The 21524-nt window shown below is 41.6% G+C and overlaps 1 protein-coding gene across 10 annotated transcripts in view; it reads left to right on the forward strand.

Annotated features, from left to right (window-relative positions):
* LOC126183678 (pumilio homolog 3-like) overlaps positions 1–21524 on the forward strand; it is a 205136-nt gene that overhangs the window by 93588 nt on the left and 90024 nt on the right. For all 10 annotated transcript variants that reach the window (XM_049925845.1, XM_049925847.1, XM_049925849.1 and 7 more), the window contains 2 exons: positions 15539–15798; positions 16447–16633. In XM_049925845.1, coding sequence (XP_049781802.1) covers positions 15539–15798; positions 16447–16633 — 447 coding nt within the window. The remainder of the gene's footprint in view (positions 1–15538; positions 15799–16446; positions 16634–21524) is intronic.

The raw sequence follows: 21524 nt of genomic DNA on the forward strand, positions 1-21524 counted from the left end.
ACATGGGATGGACAACTACAGCTTACGCACATAACCTCTCCTCATACAAAAAAAGTTTGCTATTTTAGAAGGAAAATGACTGTGCAGCTTGCCTTACAAAATACGCCACAAAATGTCAGTTATAGTTAGATCAGGGTACTAAGTAGACCATACAAGATGCAGCATTTTATCATCTTCCATAAACCAGTCTTGGATAATCCCAGGAATTTAAATGGGGTGGGAGGGGGGGGGGGTTAATTCCAGTACACAGATCACCACCAGCGAACACTGTTTCCAGAATTGGGTGTAGATGACCCCCTCATAATACTGACAAAGCAGTTCCCAACCTTTTTAGCAGTGCAGACCACTTATTTTTTAAAGAAGTTTACATGTGCACACACATGTAAACAGACTGTAGCAGAGGGATTGAAAAATATTTCTACTTTTTTATGAAGATATAATTTGTATTATATTCACTTAGCTGTCCCTACTACATGAAAACTCGAAATTGACTGACCAGTGCTAAAAAGAATGCAATTGGCTTGGACATTAGCACTCATGAGAGAATCAATATCTGTATTGAAACTGGTTAATTTGAGACTAAAATGACTTATTTTTCAAAAGAAGTAATGTTGAAAAGGCTTGTTCACATTCTTAGTTTCTTGGAAAGTCTTAGCGAATAATAATTCTGCAAAATCTCCATAGGACTGAGCAAAGTGGTGTAGTGGCTAATGCCTTCAGCTCGTGTATTGGTTTCCTGCAGTCATCCAGGTCACTCCAAGCAAATCTCCGGATGTTAGTTTCAAATGGCCATGGTCACTTCCATCCTCTCCAGTAGTAAGAAATCCGAGCAAAGCTCCATCTGTTATAATCTTAGCCATGGATGAGACATAAAACACCAGTCGTCGTTCCTGTGTCTTGTGTCAGAATATGAAGTGAACAAAATTCAGGTGATTTGTTCTTGAGGACACTTGGCGTCTGGGAAACTACGAACTTGACAAATTATGATCAGATGTTGTATGTAGTGCAGTCTGTGGTGGTGTAAACTTCAAGCTGCCTGGTGGTGCACAATATTGATAATTTTCAACATAACAAAATACTGGCAGTCCGTCTTTGCAGCTTCTTTTGATCCATTGTTTCTGTCTGTTAAAAAAGGTGGCGGGGGGGGGGGGGGGGGGGGGCCTTGTTTCAACATGACAGAATTGACCATTTCCTTGAGAGCGGTATAAGGTAGCAATAAGGCATTTCATCTCTTATTTCATTCTGTACTCTTTGACCTCCACAACTGATGAGCAAAGTCCCTGTAACTCCCGATAATTTTTATTGTGTCTTCTGCTCTTGACCAGCACACTCAGATCAGAGCCACACTGCCCATGGCCCACAAGTGGGCCACATCCCATGGTACGGGAATTGCTGTGCTAACATAATCCCATCCTGCAACCATCCCAAGTAAGATAAGTGATCTAAACCATGGTGTGACATTGCGACCTGGGTTATTACTCAAACCCCACTGTGGGTGACAGTAGATAAGAGACAACCGACAAGATGTCCCATTATCCATGATTGGGATTAATGTGAATAATGATTTGCATAATTAGATGATATTCTTCCATTGATGTTGAGTCTAATTTGTGTCCCACAACACCAATTTCATAATTTCAAGACAAAGAATATTGTAATCAGTTGTTTTAAAATAGCTATTCAGCTGTGAGAAATTGCTACCTTTGGTTTAAGGCAGGTAGCTTTTCCAAGTAATTTGGCAGTTCCATACTCTTTGCGACTGTATCTAGTTTTATTAGGACCAAACATGTTTTGCTTCTTTTAAAGCATCTTCAGTGGCCATTGTAAAATCTGTGGTTGGATTTACAATCAAATCTAATTTACTAGATCATAAACAGTTCTCATGTTCAAAATTATTTTCTTTTACTCACATGTTGTAAATGGTGCCCATGCTTTATTCTAAATACAGGTATTCAGTTTGTTACACGTAGCATCGCACTGACACATAGTATTTTCTCATTTGCATGTTTTTATGTATATCCACACTCGTGTAATATACCAAGTGCTTATAATTAAACTTTCACTATTTAACACATTATAATATGGAAACTAATTACTGTATGAGTACCAAACTTGGTAGCATCAATGTCAAGAATATGGGGAAGAGAGATAATGCAGAATCAGTTCATTTGAAACACTTTTAATGTGCTTCTATGGTACGTCATACCATTACATGCTGTTATCATTACTGCTACAAAAGGGGCTCAATATGGCCTCCATCAATGTCCAGAAGAGTCTGAAAGCACAGGATTGCATTCTGCACAACAGAACGAAGCATGTCTGTAGGTATGCTGGCTACCTTTCTTTATATGCTGCAGTTCAGATCAGCACATGTGTGATATTCTTGAATGGCAGCTGCAGCATTATTGTTGTTTTAATAATAGAGCTGCTCCTTTTGTCCAAGCTCATGTTGGCACATCAACAAGTGCACTGTGAATGGTCAGGTGAGAGACTATGAATCATGATGATCATGGCACCTGGCGGCCATACTTGGAACTGGATGGTGGGGCTTTGATGCATGGTAATCATGCATCTCATACTCTGGACATTAATGCTATCAAGTTTGGTACTCGTACGGTAATCAGTTCCCGTGTTATAACTTGTTAAATAGGGAAAGTTGAATTATTACAGCCACAAATGCAAAACAGAAGACAATCGCATTCCATGTTATCAGAACAATTGTGTGGCCAATGTGGATATACATAACCAGCTCAGATAGTCATATGCATTGAAGTGCCGCTTCCAGGATGGGGAGGTGCGCCAGCTCTGGATCGAATCCGCCTGGCGGATTAATGACAATGGTTGGTGTGCTGGCCAGCCTGGATGTGGTTTTTAGATGGTTTCCCACAAAGTCAGTACCGGGCTAGTAGCCAAGTCCAGCCTCAGTAGTGTGATTCACAAATGTTTCAAAAACTTTCACTCACTTTCACATGAATAACACTACACACAGACAGTTGGGGTACGCATATTCCGTCCCAGGGGTAATAGGAAGAGCAGCATAGCACCCCTTTAACTAACCATTCGAGATCCATTAATAACCATGTTGAACCTGTGCCAATGTGGGACAAAGGCACATGAAAAAGAAGTTGTTTCTGTGTTCCATGCACTGTATCACTCACTGTTGATGGGTGGTTGACTTTCCCTTATTTTATCTAAAAGAATAATTTGGATATACATAAAAACATGCACATAAGAAGATATTGTGCCACAGTACAATCCAATGTGTTACTAACTGAACACTTGCGAATAGAAGAATACATGGAAACAATGTAGGAGGTGAAAAACATGAGTCTTAAAAAAAGTAATTTTTAACGTGAGAACTGTTTATGGTCACATAAAATACATCCATAAACAAAACTACAGTTGTTACAGTGGCCATTGAAGATGCTTCAGATAAAACAGAATGTGTTTGGTCCAAATAAAACTAGATACGGCCTCTAAAGATTGCATAACTCCCATATTACTTGTAAAACAAAGACTGCAGAAGAGGGGCCTAAAAAACAGAAAGAGAATGGATAGCTTTTGATGACACCAATCCCTGTAGACATATGTCTCTGATATACTATCTGGGATGCTGTTTTCTGTTGATTTAATGCCTCATTATGCTTCAAAGTCCTTATGTCTCTTTCAGTCAGATTCAACTTTTGACTGCTGTTGAGCTTGGCACAGGATGTTTTTCCCTGTTGGATGTAGTTTGTCAGTACAGTTGATGTGGGACTTCTCTCTACACCAGTAAGTGTGGTTGATTTCATTACTAAGGCTCAGGCAACAGCTGTGCCCCTTAAGTAATCTGCCAGATCAGCCACAAAGAAGTTTTGACACTTGAATACATTTAGCAGCCAACTGCTAATAATAGGATTGTGTGTGTACATTCTTGCCTGCCAGGGGGCATGCGTGAACACTAGGGGGCAAAGGTATGTGACAGGTTTACTTTGAGTACTGTTATACAGCGGCTCATATTATTTTTTCCAACCCTTATGATTATCAACACACTATTTTTGTTGCCATGATGTCCTTAGGGTGCTCACAACTCTTTTGTAAGTATGTGCTTGGCTGCCATGGGGCCTCAGCCTTTGCAGCACTACTTCCCTTTCTATACTGCAAGCCTATTCTTCCACTATCCCATTCCCCCTTGTCCTTTACATCAGATGCTCTTTCTGTGCAGACCCTGCTTGGATCTGGTACATGATTTAGGACCCTAGTTTTCCACATCACTTCGGACGCTCTTTACATCTTCTCATTAATAAATACATGGTCCTCATTGTTGGGTTTGACTTGCCACCACTTTTCCAAAATTTTCAGAATTATGGATCATGTAGGAAAGTCACCGAGTGTAGTGTCTGTTACACCTTTGTGCCTTTCCACCTTAGCTCCCTTCTTTTTCAATAAGGTAGTATGCCTAAGACTCATGGTAGTAATACCATTGTGGGAGGGGGGGGGGGGGTAATTGAGTACCTGGACGGTAGTAGCCCCCTGACCATACAGGGATTGCACTGTTGGTGCCTTAGCCAATACCTCTCCGTGTATGTCAAGGAGTATGTGCCAATTGTAACTGGGGTATGGGGACTCTGAGCAGTGGATTACTGGCCATGTAGCCATTGTTGAGGATGGGTGGCACCCATAGGGAGATCCCCTTTTCGGAGTGGGTGACACCATGGCGGATGACTTGCATATGAAGCAATTGAAGCTTTCTACCAGTGGTGGTCACACGGCCCTAGCAGTCTCTTCACAGGAAAGAACTCGTTCAAAGCAGATAGTTATAACCCCAACACATTTCCTTCCGTGGCTACGCTGTGGAAGGAACATTTGACTAAGTGGCAAACAGAGAAATCCTCCCCACAATACTTGGTTTGTACAAGGACAGATCGGAATTTTCTTTTGACCACAAAGCCATTATTCTTTGTAGAGACTATAGAGAACAAGTTTGAAGAGATTGCAGCCATTTCCAAAGTGAAGAATGAGCTAATTTTGATTAAAACAACATCCCTTGCCCAGTCACGGGTGTTGCTTGCTTATGATGAGCTGCGTAACATCCCGGTTACTATCACTCCTCATAATAGTCTAAACATGATTCAAGGCATCATTTTGCATTGTGACCTCCTCTTGCAATCTGAAGATGAGCTACGCCCCAATTTGAAGTGACAGGGTGTACGCATTGTCTGTCATGTTCATAAGTGGCCAAAGGACAGGAGGGTTGCTTCGAGAGTTTTCCTTCTTGACCTTTGAGGGCAAGTCTTGCCTGAAAAGGTTAAGGTGATGGTGTACCAAGTGATGTGAAACTGTATGTCCCCCCCATGCGTTGTGACACCATCCCAGTGTGTAGTGATTGTGGATTACCGTTGCATGCGAATATTCCAGTCTGCAATGATTGTGGATTACCATTGCATGTGAATGTTCCTTGTGCTCCTCCCCCATCTGTGTCAACTGTGGGCATCACCATTCTCCCTGCCCGCCAGACTGCACTGTTTTTCAGGGAAAAGGGAAAAGTACAAGAATATGGGACTCTGGGCAGACTGACATACCAACAGGCCAAGGAAAAGTATGAGAGTCTACTTCCTGCACACATGTCAATGTCATACGCTACAGCTACGACAATGTAGCTCTCTCTGCAGATGGTATTCTCTTCATTATGCATCCTACAGTGAGCCCTCAGGGCTGCTTGACCATACCTGCCCCCCTGATGGTTGGGGGCTCTCCTCGTGCTGCTTTACCCGGGCATGCCTATCCCCATCCCCCAGTCAGAGACAGCATCTCACACCAGGAAGGGGTCCCTTGGGACGCTCCCCTCCTAGGCTTCTGCCGATCTGCTACTGGATACCAGCTAGTGGCTGAAGGAGCTATAGGCTGCTGGCTGTAGGGCTTCACGATCTTCTTCTGTCCCAGAGACTAATTCAGGGAAGCCTTCCCAGTCATCCAAACCCCCCTAAGGAAAAGGAAGACACAAAGTATCTTCCAACATGAAGAAAATTCTGGTGGCCCCCATGCCGCTGGATCCGCTATGTTCTGCTTCTGTGGTTACGGCAGTGATCCTGGTGGTCCCTGAGATTCCGTATTGCACCACATAACGTGTCTTGGACCCTATATGTGTCTTGATACCATACCCTTTCAGCCAGTGGCATCAGGTGACACTGGGACATAACCTGCCTCTTTGGTCCCTTCACGTGCTCACAGTATACAAATAGCACAATTCTCCAGTGGAATGTTAGTCGTTTTGCCATCACCTGGCTGATCTACAACATCCCTCCAGTTCCTCCCCTACCTTCTGCATTGCCCTTCAGGAAACTTGGTTTCCAGTAACGCGGACCCCTACCATTTTGTGGCTGCCAGGGATATTTTAAGAATCGTGCCAGCTATGATAGGAAGTCAGGTGGAGTTTGCACATATTTTCTGAACTTTGTATATAGTGAACTTGTGCCTCTTGATACAACTTTGGAGAATGTGGCTGTTTTGTTAAGGCCACTTCAGGGTTTTACCATCTGTAATTTTTATCTCCGTAACAGTGGTGGAGTGCCTGAGAACATATTGTCTGAATTGGTTTCTCAACTCCCCCCACCTTTTCTGATCTTTGGCGACTTCAATGCCCATAACCTTTTGTGGGGTTAAACCATGATCACTGGCTGTGGTAAAGACATGGAAAAGTTACTGACAGGTCTCAACCTCCATCTCTTGAATACTGGTGCCTCCACACACTTCAGTGTGGCACATGGAACTTGCTCGCCCATTGATCTTTCTACTTGCAGCCTGCCCTTCTCCCATCCATTCACTGGGGGGTCCAAAATGTCGTGGTGTGGTGTGTGGTAGTGACCACTTCCCAGCCTTTCTGTCTGTCCCTCAACATTACTCCACAGGGTGCCCGTCTAGATGGGCTCTCCACAGGGATGCTTTCACATTGACTGTTGTTCTGAGCTCCCCGCTAAATGAAGGCATTGACGAGGCTGTCCAGAATGCAACAGCAGGCATTCTATTTGCAGCTGACGTAACAATCCCCTATTCTTTTGGATGTCCCCATCAGAAGGTAATACCTTGGTGGATTTTGGAAATCGCTGAGGCCATTAGAGATTGTAGGCAGGCTCTCAAATGCCATAAGTGGAATACATCAATCGAGCATCTCATTAAACGTCTTCATGCCTGGCTCCACCACTTAATAAAACAACAGAAGCAAGAATACTGAACAGTATGTTTCAACCATTGGACCATGTATGCGTCCTTTGCAGGTTTGGATGGAGATCAGGCGCTTCTATGGTACTAGTCCTCTGCAAGTGTACTTGGTATTTCCATGAACAGTGTTGTTTCCACTGACTCAGATGCTGTAGCCCAACATTTTGCTCTGCATTATGCTCGAGCCTCTGTATGAGAACTGACAACCTGCCTTTTATGTCCTTAAACAGCATATTGATCGATTGCACTTATCTTTCACTACACGCCACCTGGAGCCCTATAATGTTCCATTCAGTGAGTGAGAATTCTTCAGTGTCTTAGCCCTTTGCCATGATACAGCCCCAAGGCCAGACCACAACCATCACTAAATGCTCAAACACCTATCAGTGGATTGTCAGTGTCATCTCCTTGCCATCTTCAACTGTATCTGGAGCAGGGGTAAGCTACGATATCAGTTGTGGGAAAACATCATTGTCCTGGTACTGAAACCAGGTAAACAGGTAAGCATCCACTAGAGATGGACAGCTGTTGCCCTTTTAGTCTTCAGTCTTCCCTAAACAGATTGAGGACAATAAAGGAGGCCACAAACATGTGGAGTCTCCCCTTCATGCTTCTCACAAGGAGTGTACTATCCTTTGTCATGAGAACCCACCTTACTGCCAACGTGGCCCAGATCCTACTAGTTTGCCCAAATTTGGCTGCTTTGCGGCAGTATCTTAAACTTCCTGACACGCTACCTCTGGTGCTAATGGACAATGCCAAAGCGACTGACTTGGTTTTATATTTCACCCACAAATGTGATTTCTAGTCATTTCTGTGAGCTGGGACACTTTGGCCTCATTGACCACCTGACAGGTTGAAGGAGCTTCGCTCACCTGCTCTGGCTCAGGGATTGCATGGCCGCCCTTGCTTGGTGGTCTGACCTGGCCCCCACCCTTCCCTCCTTTTTATTCTCCTTGTTCTTTTATGTTTGCCATTTTTAATATTTTATCTTTCCTAAACTTTTATCGTGCTTTCTGTATTGCTCATGGTGATGTGATAAAAAAAGTAGGATGCAGAGAGTGCATCTTCCTGTGCATACCATGCTCTGGGACCTCTTAACTGCATTCTGAGCGGAGCGACTCGCCCTCCTTACCCCCTCTCACTCCCCACCTACTTCTCTTTGATTTTTTCTCTGTCTTATTACCTCTTGCTTACAACCGGGCTTACCAGGATTTGCCGTTTGTATCCTTCTCCTGAGGGTTATTCCTGGCTCAGTGCATATAGGATAAAGGGACTGATGACCTCTCAGTTTTGTCCCTTTAACTCAACTAACCAACCAACCAATTGCCAATGTGTTACATAGACACGTGTTAAGCTTTGTCGCTAATGTCATCTCAGTGATCTTTTTAGAGGTAATGCTTCTCTTTACTAGCTTTCTGGCTTTATCAGCTAATGTCCACTTTTGTGAGTATCAGATAAAGCCTTTTGTTTTTGCTCTGCATGCAAATATGACATTATACACAGCAACCCTAGAGATTTGTACCTGTGCACAAGGGCACACAATACCAAAAATTGCCTGTTTAGTCAGTCTAGGGTTTGACATGTCAGGTGATTGACATAACACCCCAACAATTACAGACATTTTACAAAGAATGATATCAGTGAGAAAACCAACAGCAGAAATGGGATATTTAAATTATGGTGTTAATTTTTTCCCCAGTCCTGTGTGGTAACAAGTGTTGCAGTCTGGATGGAATAATTTTGCTATAATACAATAAGTCTGCACATGTTTTATGAGAAACTGGTGCAGTTGTTAAGACTGGACTAATTTTTGGGAGGAAACCAGTTTAAATACCCATCTGAGCACCTAAATTCAGTTTCTCACGATTTCCCTAAATTGCTCAAGTTGAGTGGTGGGATGCTTTCTCTGAAAGGTCTTGGTCAATTTCCCTCACCTATCCTTTCCCAATCTGAGCTTGTGCTCTCTGTCTGATAATGTAATCAGTAAGAGGATTTTAAACGCCAATCTTCCTTCTTTTATATGACACTTCCTTTAGAATTAATCCAAATCCTTCATGAATCCCTTATTAAGAAACTTGTCAAGAAGGCAGAACTTTTCTGGATCTGAGGAACGGTAAAATGCCAACAACCATAAAACTCTTATCATCTCAAAATTCACTAACATTTTTGTTCTGTTGCAAGCTGCTTGTGATGATAGTGTTTGGGACAGTTTGCTTTTCAAAGGCAGCTTCTAAAGTAACCATGTTGGTGCCCACACATGTTCCAAGAATTTGATTTTTTTGTTTCAGTAATTGAGGGCAATGACTGCTGATTGAAAGCATATCAAATGTCTGGGATGATTATATATTTGCTACATGCTGCAACTTGAAATAAATATTAATTTATGAGTACAAGCCAGTCCTCCTTATGCCTCCCAAAAAAACTTTTTTCTATAATCTTTGTATGTGAGGGCTTTAACCTTCTGGTTGTAAACAGTGCAAAGTGAACCTCTTGCTGGGTGAATTGTATGTGTTTCTGTAGTCATTCTGTGGTGTATTGTAGCAAGTCTAGATTACTTCAGGAGAAGGCCGAGCAGTAATTTATTAAAACTTGAGCATGGCAAATATTTACTTTTGGAAACAGTTATTGTCCTCACATGTATTTGATACTGTCTCTGACACTAATAATATTTAGTACTTCGTTCATTGCAGAATGATAGTTTCACATCAGAATACAATGGTTTATAACTAGATGTAAAGTTCTGAATAACTGTTCTTTTGGTCTCTGTACTAAGACAATACTGTTGTCATTAGAGGTGATTACAGGTGGGAGCTGACTGCACAGAGACTGGGCTGAGCGATGCTTTGCTCGGACATAAATAACTTTCCAGCCACGGTGGCTTAAGAAAACTCATGGGGTCATGTGTACACTGAATCTCTGATTCGTTGATGTGTCTGGCAGCAACTGTCTTTACTTGTGGTGCCATCATGAGGGCTCCATGCATATACAAATGAAGAGACAGGGAATGTAATGGCGGCCAATGGCAGCTCCTTGTCCACAGTTTGGTATCCATCTTGACGAGTGACTGGGAACACCTAATGCAGGGTGTATGCCTGCATCCAGTGACACAGACTCTGTGGTTGAATTGATTGCAGTGGATCTCCAATGGCATCATGTTGGTTGTCAGAGGACAGTGCGTCCACGGACATTAGCTCTGGCGCAACAGCAGCAAAGGAATGTCGATATCCATCAGCAGTGTGCTGGACAGCACTGACTGTGACTGACTGACTTTTTTTTTGGGGGGGGGGGGGGGGGGGGGGGGATGGCTGCTGTTGCAGACCCCAGTGGCATGCAGGATCTGTGGGCAAAAATTCTACTGCAGTATTACTGACATAAGAGTGCTAATGCAGCCCAGAAGAACCTTGAACAATTTAAGAGGGACAAGACTTGCATGATGACGCCATGCTCCCAACACTATTTCTTGCCAACTCTAAAGTAAACTTCATCCTGTGGCTGAAACTTAGTTTGACATGATGGAATGAACTGTTCCCACAGCGACTGCAGAAGATGTAGCAGAGTACAGTGACGACGACTGTGCCATATTGGCATTGACTTCCTGTCGTGTGGCAAGGAGCAGTTGGAGGAAGGTAAAATCTTTAAGGTTAGCTACTGTGTGTGGAATGAACAAAGTGTCTTCATGTGACTTTTGAATATTCGAATGAACTGTTCAGCTGCACTATTTGACAGGGGTTGAAAAGGAGCTGTAGTTAAAGGATGTATGCCATTGTCAGCACAAAACGGTTGGAAATTGTCTGACATGAATTGAGGTCTGTTGTCCCAGACAGTACCTCAGAAAGACCTTTGAGACAAAAAAAATCGGTGACAGAATTGATACAGTACTAGCAGTGGTGATGGATGTCATGGGGACTACAAAAGGAAATTTACTGTATACGTCTACCACAAACAACCACTGTGTATTCCAGAATGGACCCACAAAATCAATATGGATGTGATGCCAGGGTCTGGATGGATGTGTACACTGCAAAAAATGTTGTGGCAGGGGAAGTCATGTGCTGAATCGGGCCGTCCATGCCCTGCCAAGTACAGTGATGTCGAGTGAGTTGCTTTGTGTGAACTACAGATCAGTGACCTGTTGCAACAAAGAGAGAACTTCATGCTGGAGGGAGTGAGGAATCACAGCTTGCACATCATCATTCTCTGTATGCAACAGTGGAACTCCTAACTGCGTAAATATCGTGTGATGCAAAAAGTAGTGATACACCACTGGGTGGGGAATTTCTTTCAGACTACGCAGCCATCCAAGGCATACATATTGCAAAACTACCCGAAGAGCTAGGTCAGAAGCAGTTTCTGCAGCAATAAGCCAAAAACCGAGAGGAAAACTTTGAAGAATTCCAAAATCCTGGGTATCAATTTGACAACATAATCTCTCATGCAAATCAAATGCTATGTCAATACCAACCAGTAACCAAGACAAGAAGTCAGCATTCGGATGTTTGCAGTGGGCGTGTACAGCAAGTTGTATTGATAATTGGACAATAACAGAGCCCAACATTGCAATTTTTGCACTGTACATGATGGGGCAGGGTTGGCAGAATTGAACAAAGCTGTTAAAGGCTAGTGATCTGTAATAAAGTAGAACTTATGACTGTACAAGTATTGGTGGAACTTGGCAACATATAATGAGTCACCCTCCTCTAACATTACCTTTTTTTATATAGAGATAACTGATACTACGTATACTACCAATTCTTGCATAGGTTAAAATTATCTTAGCTGTTTCACTAAAAGAATTCATATGATTTTGTATACAGTATATTATATTTCAGGCTAAAATGTATAAAAAAAGAAATTAATGTGTTACAATTAATATGTACTAACAGTTAAAATTACTGTTCTTTTAAAAATAATTGAAATCACATAATGTGTGGCATACTTAAAATTCACATTATTAATTACACAATGTAATGCTAATTATAAAATTTATTTCTCGATTGATTTACAAAATAATTATATATTTTAGTGAAGACTCTTCTTTGGTAAAGAAAGTTTGTAAATTCTTTTGCTTTGTGAACTCTTTGGATTAATGTGAGTACCACAGAATGTAAGCAGTGATGGGCATGCCTCTTATGGAAGTAGGCATTTTATAAGTTTGTAACCAACAAAGTAATTATTAGTTTTTTTTAATGTGGAAAATGTAAAAACTGTGTAATGTTGAAAAATGTGACAAAGAATAAAATTCAAGAATAATACAGGTAAATCTTCATCAGTTATTTAGTCATCAAGATACTAAAAAATCGAAATTTCAGCTGCAAGAATGTACTTGTAGCTAAGACTTTGAGCCATCAACAACAACGAGATAATGAAGATAAGTAAAAAGTTATTCTTTTGTATATTTATGCCCCTCGAAGCTCTCAAAATTTGTGCAAAGAATGAGAATTTTAATAGTGATATGTGGGAGGGTAAGATTACAAACACCATAGATAATGAAAAGCACTTCTTTTTCAAGTTCACTGTTTGAGTTTTAAAAGCAAAAGCAATAGCAATAGGTCGATCAGACTAACCAATTCTGTTGGAGAGCACAGCTCCAATTCTGGAAGAATTCGCAGCTGACACAGTAAGCTTAGCTAACTCAAAATGAATCAGATAATGACAAGTCAACAATTGGTCCTTCAATTGTTGAAATGCATCTTGACATTGTTGGGACCACACAAAGGGATCACTTTTCAACACAGCTGGTTCAGTGGAGCAACAATTTGCCCAGTATTCGCAATAAACTTAATGTAATATGAACTTCCCTAAGATAGCTGGCAAATCTTTGATCACTAACAAGTGTGAATTAGCAAGATGAATACCCTGTGCATTTGTAACATGTCCTAAATATTTAAGTTCTTCATGGAAGGACACTTTTCCTTGTTACACTGTAAACCGGCTGGAGAAAGAACTTGAAAAAAACATTCTAAATTTGCCAGATGTTGAGCAGGCTTACAACCTGCAACAATATCATCCAATAGTTTGTGAACATTAAGGGGCTTTGGCTGTTAATTGTTCCAGGAACTGTTGAAAAATAATATGAGCTGAAGCCCCTCTGAATGGTAGTATTTGAAACAGCAACAAACCCAGGTGAATGTTGATCACAAAATATTGCTTGGACCATTCATCCAGCCATAATTGTAAGTATGCCTCAGATAAATCATCTTGGAAAAGAATCTCTCCTGTCCCAATCTGCTTCCGGTTGTGGGAGAGGAAATGAATCCATGGTAGTTTGTGGGTTTATTGTGGCTTTGAAATCAGCACACAGACGTAAATCACCTGATGTTTTATTTAATGTGGACAAGGGTGATCCATACTGACTTGCTGAAATGGATTGTGTCACCCCATTGTCTGTCCATTGATGCAGTTCCTGAGCAACCTGCTCACATATTGTGTATGGAACAGGCCAAGCATGAAAAAATCATGATTGCACATTGTCTTTAACAGTGACGTGCACTTCAAAATCTTTAGTCCATAATCATGGTTTAAAAAGTTCTGCGTACTTATTACACAAGTCAGATACATTGGTGTGAGGCACTGACTCGAGACTTTTGTAGTTGTGGGCTACCAATCATTTCATAGGTGTCTTTATTGATGAGGGGAACAGATGCACCTGTGTCAAATTGGAACTTTATTGTCCTTTGAACCACTCCTAATGGGACAGAAACTTCGTTCTTCTGTCTGTGGACTTCGGCAGTCGTCTTCTGTGAAGTGGAAAAGCCTGCCTGGGTAGCTGTCTGCAGTGTTTGCTTAGACTTGACAATATGTACATGCTGAGAGTTAAACTGTAGGCTTGTGTTAGACTGGCACTATGAATTGTAGCACTGTAAATATACACTCTGTATATGACCTTTGCTTACTACACTGGAAATACTTTGAATTACAACAAGGGAAAGCTTGTGTATCCTGCCTAAAAAGACCACTTACGACAAGATTTTTCTTACATTATTCTGAAGTACACCATGCTTGCTACGAGGCTTAAAAGAGTTACTTTTACTTTTACAGTAAATCTGAGCCCTGTTTCTATTCACTTGTACATTCACTTTAGACTGTGTACCTTGTGTGCTATGAACAAGAGAAGTAGGTGCAGATTCAAAATCAACTTCTGTTGTGTCCACCACACTTTGAGACTCTACAGTTGACAAAACTGCTTTTGGATCTGGGTCTGGCAATTTGAAAATAGCAGTCCAAATGCATTCATCTGACACATTTTGTGTGATTGTGTCACGTAACATAACATCACGATAGCTTAGTCCACAAGAACACTGGATGTTTCAATTACTGTTGAGCTGCTTAAGACAAAAGAATTCAAATCTCTCTGCAACTACATGGATTTGTGCCTTATAATGCTGATTGAGCTTATGAACGAGTTCATCATAAGCAATTTCTTCCATTTGCAGCAATGGTGCTGCTTGTTGCTACAGCAATGTTGTAATTTGTTGCATGCTGAGCAGCAGTCGTTCAGTCTGCTGCACCTGATACTGAACAACTTCGTTTAGAGACTTTTCTTGTAGGGAATTTGAAGAGGATCACTGCTGTCAGGTGCAACGGGACAGTACATGGAATCAATGACTATGAGCGAAAATGTGTGCCAGACTGGGATTCAAACCCAGGATCTCCTGCTTACTAGGCAGATACGTTAACCACTGCACCATCCAGAACACAGCATTATCGAAACTGTGTGAACTATTGCAGCACATCTCATGGCTGATTCACATTCCCACTGAACACCACCTATTCACAATCCCTGTCCATCTGACTCACTGTTCACTACTCTGAAATTCCCACATGAGTTCTGAGGTATTTGTGCATCCATTTCCTAGCTGGGCAAAACACACACACACACACACACACACACACACACACACACAATTCTTAAAGATATTCTGAGAGAGACTGATTAAGGATTTTTAGGGTAGGAAGAAAAGATAAGGTGGGCAAGAGGGGTCAAGTCATTGAAATTGGAGGTTGGAAATAAATATTTCTCGCACTACTTGTTTGAGAAAGAGCATCTGAAAAAATTTTTCCAGAAACTAAGAGAGGTGAAGTTAGAAGAAAAGGCTGTATCTGAATTTATTAATTCATGTATGGGTCTTCACTTATATTTGTGAACTGTATTTTGATGAAAGTGGAACATTTATGCCAAAATTAAATACCTCATTTATCAAGTGAATATTATTATACATTAATATGTCTCTAATACCTTGTGTTGATATATTTCATAATTGGTAAAAAATGAAGACTAGAACAGATGTTTAATGCACTTTGAAACATTCCCAGTAATATTATTTCCCACTATTTCTAGGTGGCTTCCATGGTAATTGACAAGATCTACAAGACTTATTCTGTGCCGGAGGACAGAGACTGGATGAGGAAGGAATTGTCTGGATTTAAAGATGACAAGACTGTTTCAAAGTTCTTGGAAATTATTGAGGGACAAGGATGTTTTTGCCCTGAATCTCCTGAAAGCAAGCTTCTTCAGTCCTTAGTGGAATGTGTAAAACAAGAAGAAGAAAGTAGTGTAACAGTGTCCACAAAAGTAACATTACAGATGCTGATTGAAAAGTAAGTGTGTGTGTGTGTGTGTGTGTGTGTGTGTGTGTGTGTGTGAGAGAGAGAGAGAGAGAGAGAGAGAGAGAGACAGAGAACAATTTCTTTGTACTAAAAGTAAAATTCTCTTGAGAAAAGTATGAAATTATGTGAGACACAGAGGAGAGAAACAGTTTCATTTTCAGTTGTGCCTCCAGATTAAATACATGCCAATTGAAACAGGTACATCACCAAAAAGGAATACATTCTGTATACAAAATCTCAAAGTATAGCCATGTTTCAACACGGTTATGACTGGCTCACAATTATATTTAGAGGTTTTCTATATGGCTTGCACTCCCTTTTGATGACATATCTGTTTCAGAAGAAGTTTACCTGATCTGCAGGTACATCTTAATATGAAGCTGCAAGTTTTGAAACAGATAATGTAAATTGCAATTGCGGGATGTAATTTCATCATAAAAGTATGTGAGAATCTGCTTGTTGTAATCTGTCTACTGCTTATTCTGGCATTATTAATTTTGTGGAAGTCATATTTTGTGTGAATTATTAGTATATCTTCATTTAGTCGCTGATTAATAGAAAGGGAAGCAAAACCTGAAATAAAGTTTCTCGACAGAATAACGTTATGCCATTTCATAAAGTTCTCCTTGTACTTTTCAGGGACCTGGCTTTGAATGCTCTTGTGCAGAGTGTTTTGAGTGATTACTTGATGAAATGCAACTCTACAGACAGAAAGGAATTAATAAGTACTCTGCAACCAACTCTTGAGCAAATTTTGGATGCAGGACTCGATACATTTAATGCAGTAATGTTATTAATTCAATACGTCTGGTTTGGGTCCAGTAAAGTAAGTAAACTATATGATGACTGATGACCAGAACTTTTCATGGATGATAATTTTTTTGTTCAAATTTTAGGTACCTTTTGATATTAATTAGGATGTACCAAATATGAGTTTCGTATGTTGATTTTTAACATTTGCTAATCGTACAGTTGGTTCCAAAATTTTCTCTTGTGATAATGCAACTGTTTCTTACACATTACTTAGATTTATTTCTAAAAGATCCTACTTGATAAATGAAGACCAATTGTTGAATTTTACAATAAAGACAGTGGCAAATTGCATTTCCATAATCTCATCAAATAAAATGTACAGGGTGAAGCAGTTAAGACAAACCACCACACATACATCCAGAACAATTAAATATATCAAGATGCCTTTTTTGTTAAGTTATAGTGGACAGTGTGGTGAATTTTTTTATCCATGCAAGTGATTTGTAACATTTATGGCTGCCAAATTATACACTGACCTTTTTTTTTTTTTTTAAATAGGACCATTTACTTTTTTTGTGCCATTGGAAAAAGCATCTGAAGAGAACTTGCTGATGTAACTTATCTGTAACTTGATAATATAGTAACAAGATAATAATGCCCCAAAACAGTGCCCCATTATCAGGAGAAGAGGCCCCCTGCATGCTCATCAGACTTAACATTTCTGGAATTTTATATCTGGACAAAAATAAAAGAAGAGGTTTACGAGGAAACACTGTTGACTTCCAAAGACATGAAATGCTTTATAACATGGGCTTGTGCAGCTGTAAGTCCAGATTAATTTCAGTGTGGACTGTCATCTGCCCTGAATCACTTTGTAGCATGCATCAGTGATGAATATCAACATTTTCTGTACATGATATGGCAGTCACAATAATAAAGACTTGAACTCTACCTGAGGTAAAAGTTTGATTACATATGCCGCAGTAAGACAGATTTTTAAGGAACTATTTTTCCTGGGGACGGGGCAGTGGGTTATTGTGTTACTGTGTTACTGACTTCCAAACAAGTTATAACACTGAAGTCATCTTCAAAGACTTTTTCCAGTACCACAAAGAAGAGTATGGTTCCATAAAATCAAAAGCCAAAGTCCAGAATGAAATTTTCACTCTGCAGCAGACTGTATGTTGATATGAAACTTCCTGACAGATTAAAAATGTGTGGTTGACTGAGTCTTGAACTCGGGATCTTTGCCTTTCGCAGGCAAATGATTCACTATCTGAGCTACCCAAGCACTACTCACAACCCATCCTCACAACTCCACTTCCACCAGTACCTTGTTGCCTACCTTCCAAATTTCAGAGAAGTTCTCTTGCAAAACTTGCAGGACTAGCACTCATATTGTTGAGACATGTGCTTCAAGTTTCGCCGGAGAACTTCCATGAAGTTTGGAAGGAAGGAGATGAGATACTGGCGGAAGTGAAGCTGTGAGGACAGGTCACGAGTCATGATTGGGTAGCTCAGGTGGTAGAGAATTTCCCACAAAAAGCAAAGGTCCCAAGTTCGAGTTCTGGCCCGGCACACAGTTTTAATTTATCAGGGAGTTTCAAAGAAAAATTCAGTCTCCTATTGCAGCAGCTATAAATGTTAAATTACTTGTGTGCTTCAGAAATGTGTGTTTAAATTTAATGTCTTAGATATCATTGTCAGTTACTTGCATTAGATTTTTGGACTTTGGACTATTATATTTATAGCAGTCTGCCAAATTATTCATACATTAAAAAAGTCTACCATTTTCAGGTTTAGTGCGTATACTATAGTGACTGGATGCAAAAGAAACACGACAGCTGTCATTACTGCAATAGTACATGAGAATTTTCTCATCCCCAGATCTGTATATTATGATTGCTTACCCTTCTATCTGCAAGAAGTCTTGATCCAGCATTGAAGGTTACAGTATTAGGAAAGACTTGTTTATTCACAAATATTTAGTTTGGAAACTTTGCATGCATACTATAGTCTGTAGGCTTTAGAGTTTGTAACAGCTGTAATCAGTAGGGATGGAGTTACAGAATTTTCCTCGAGATACCAAATTTTAAAACTACGATTCACAGATTTCGTTGTTATCTGCTAGGCAATACTGAGACTTCAGTCTAAACTATAGTGACTGCATAAGATATGAATTTCTTAGCTTTGGAGTATGAAAGTCGTTCGTGTTTGGTTTCCATTTGACTCACATACTGGTGACATTATCACAGGACACCTCCAGATTGTGTTTAACTTATGCACTGTCCAGTCACGTTAATGTGACAATGTGTCAAAAGTCTGAATAATCACCTTTTGCAGCATCGACTGCTGCGAGACATGCGGGAAGAGAGTCACTGTGGTTCTGGAAGGTACCAATAGGAATGTGGAGCCATTCTGACTCTAGTGACATGTCCAACTGTTCTAGGTTTCTTGGTTGAGGATCTGTGGCTTGTACAGCCCAGTCAAGCTAATCCCACAGATTCTCAATTGGGTTTAAATCCAGGGAGTATGGTAAACTCCTCCTGGTGCTCTTTGAACCACACTGTGTAACACATTACATTGTCCTACTGGTAGATGCCATCATGCCAAGGAAACACAAACTGCATGTAGGAGTGGACATGGTGATCAAGGATAGATGTGTGCTTGTGTTGGTCCATTGTGCCTTCCACAATGATGAGGTCATCCAGGCAATGCCAATAAGACATTTCCCAGACAAAAACGCTCCCTCCCTTCTGATAATTGTTGCAGGGTGTTTGCTTTGAGATGTTTAATGTCATACGTGCAGACGGCCATCTGTCCGATGGAAAATTTAACTCATCTGAAAAAGCCACCTTTTGCCACTCAGTGGATGTCCAGTTGCAGTATTGGTGTGCAAATTCTAGCCTTTGTCAGTAGCATACAGCAGTCAACATGGGTGCATGACCCCCCCAGAGGGCTTGCCTCTTTTTGGCGGGTTCGTGGGTGGTTACCACGGGGCCACAGCCTTTGCAGCATTTTTCCCCTTCCGTGCTGCATGTCTGTCCTCTTGCTTTTCTTGTTCCTCCGCTTCAGCGTTTGAGGATCCTCTCTTTCCTTCTTCCTCCCTGTGCACTCCTGAAGACCAGCCCACACGTCTGACGCGTAACAGGTTACTGGGTAATGCGTAATTCCCAGCCTAAGGTTGACAGGTAGGGTTCGCATGTACTCCCTGGTACAGGCCAGTCCCAGGGAGGGGTGATTGCCTGAGCTGTAACCTTCCCAAATTGCCGATTGGTCCCTCTGTCAGATGTTCGGGAGGTGTGACCTGAGGTGTGAACAATCACCTAAGGCGGGTGCCCCCCCTTGTGATGGGGGCCGCCAGTTGGAAGAAGCATGCCATCGGAGATTCTAACAATCATAGGGGATTTCCTCGGGGATTTCCTCGCTATGAGTCAATCATCTTCCCACTCAACTTCTACTGAACGTAAACACAACAAGGCTAATGATTCAAAGATCCTTCTCACTGCACCATGGTTCCTCATGGTCTCACGTACTTAAGATGGTCAGTCCTTCGCCACGGTAAATCCGTTTATTATTCAGAAAGGTGTAGATGCAATTGCTGGTCCTGTGAAATCCTGCTCTCGTTTATGAAATGGCACTTTGCTTTTGGAGACCACTTCTGATTCTCAAGCACAACAACTGCTTGCTGCCTTGCTTCTTCACTGCTACTCTGTTTGTGTCGAGGCCCACAGAACTTTGAATTCATCCCGTGGTGTAATTTTTCCCAGGCTGCTCGACGGTCTACTCGAGGCCAAACAACAATCTCATCTCTCTGATCAGGGTGTCATTGCTGTTCATGATGTAATGAAAAAAATAGATTCCTCCTTAGTGCCTACCCGCACTCTCTTTCTCACCTTTGATAGAGTGGTGCTTCTTCTGTCCAAGCTCAAAGAAGACCATGAAATTATCACTATCAGGCCATACATTCCATACCCAATGCGCTGATACCAGTGTCATCGTTTTAACCACACTAGAATGTCTTGTTGACACCCAGCCAAATGTGTCACCTGTGGTAAGGATGCGCACAAGGGCAGTTGTCCACCTCCTTCTTCCCACTGTATCAACTGCAATGATGGCCATGTCACCTTCTCTCAGGACTGTCCAGTGTATCTTGATGAGCGGGCTGTTCAAGAGATTGTTATCCCATTGCTCGCAAGTTACTGGCTAGTCACAAACCCTGTGTTCTCTTGTTTGTACTTACAGTTCTGTTGTTGTTACCCCTTGCTCCATGAAGAACATGGCCACACAGACATGTGACCTCAAATTCAGCTCTGAGGTCGTGAAATCGCCCAGTGTCAAAGTAGCGTCACCATCCCCCCATTCAGCTGTGCAACAAGCCATCAAACTCTCGCCTCAAGGGGCGAAACCACCAGCTACACAACTGGTAGGCTCGAAAGGACAGAAGGAGTACTCCCATGAAGACTTCCTCTGTCCCTCCAGCCAAACAACACCCGTGTCTTCATCTACCCGGAAAGGCTCAAAGAAGTCCTCCAAAGGCAAATGGTCTTCTCCTTCGCCAACTCGAAGAACCTCTTTGATGGTGTCGGCACATGATACCTTTGCTTGGCCAGCCTCCATGTCGCTGGTGTGCACCAACTGACTGCACAAGCGAGCTGATGCTTCTGTGGACCTCGTGGAGCATGATCCTCCTGCTTCTGTGCCCAGTAGTAGTGCCTCTTACCCAGCTGTCACTCGGCAGCCGCTGAGGTGATACCCCCACGTCTCTCCGGGATGGTTCCTCTGAAAGGGCACGGCCGACTTCCTTCCCCATCCTTCACTAATCCGATGAGACTGATGACCACGCTGTCTGGTCTACTTCCCCAAACCAACCAACCCCCACGTCTCTTCATCAAGACTCTCCTCCAATGGAACATTTGCGGCCTTCGGTCCCACAAAGAGGATTTACGGCTGCTTCTAGCGTG

The sequence above is a fragment of the Schistocerca cancellata genome, chromosome 4, assembly GCF_023864275.1.
Source record: "Schistocerca cancellata isolate TAMUIC-IGC-003103 chromosome 4, iqSchCanc2.1, whole genome shotgun sequence".
Taxonomy (NCBI): Eukaryota; Metazoa; Arthropoda; class Insecta; order Orthoptera; family Acrididae; genus Schistocerca; species Schistocerca cancellata.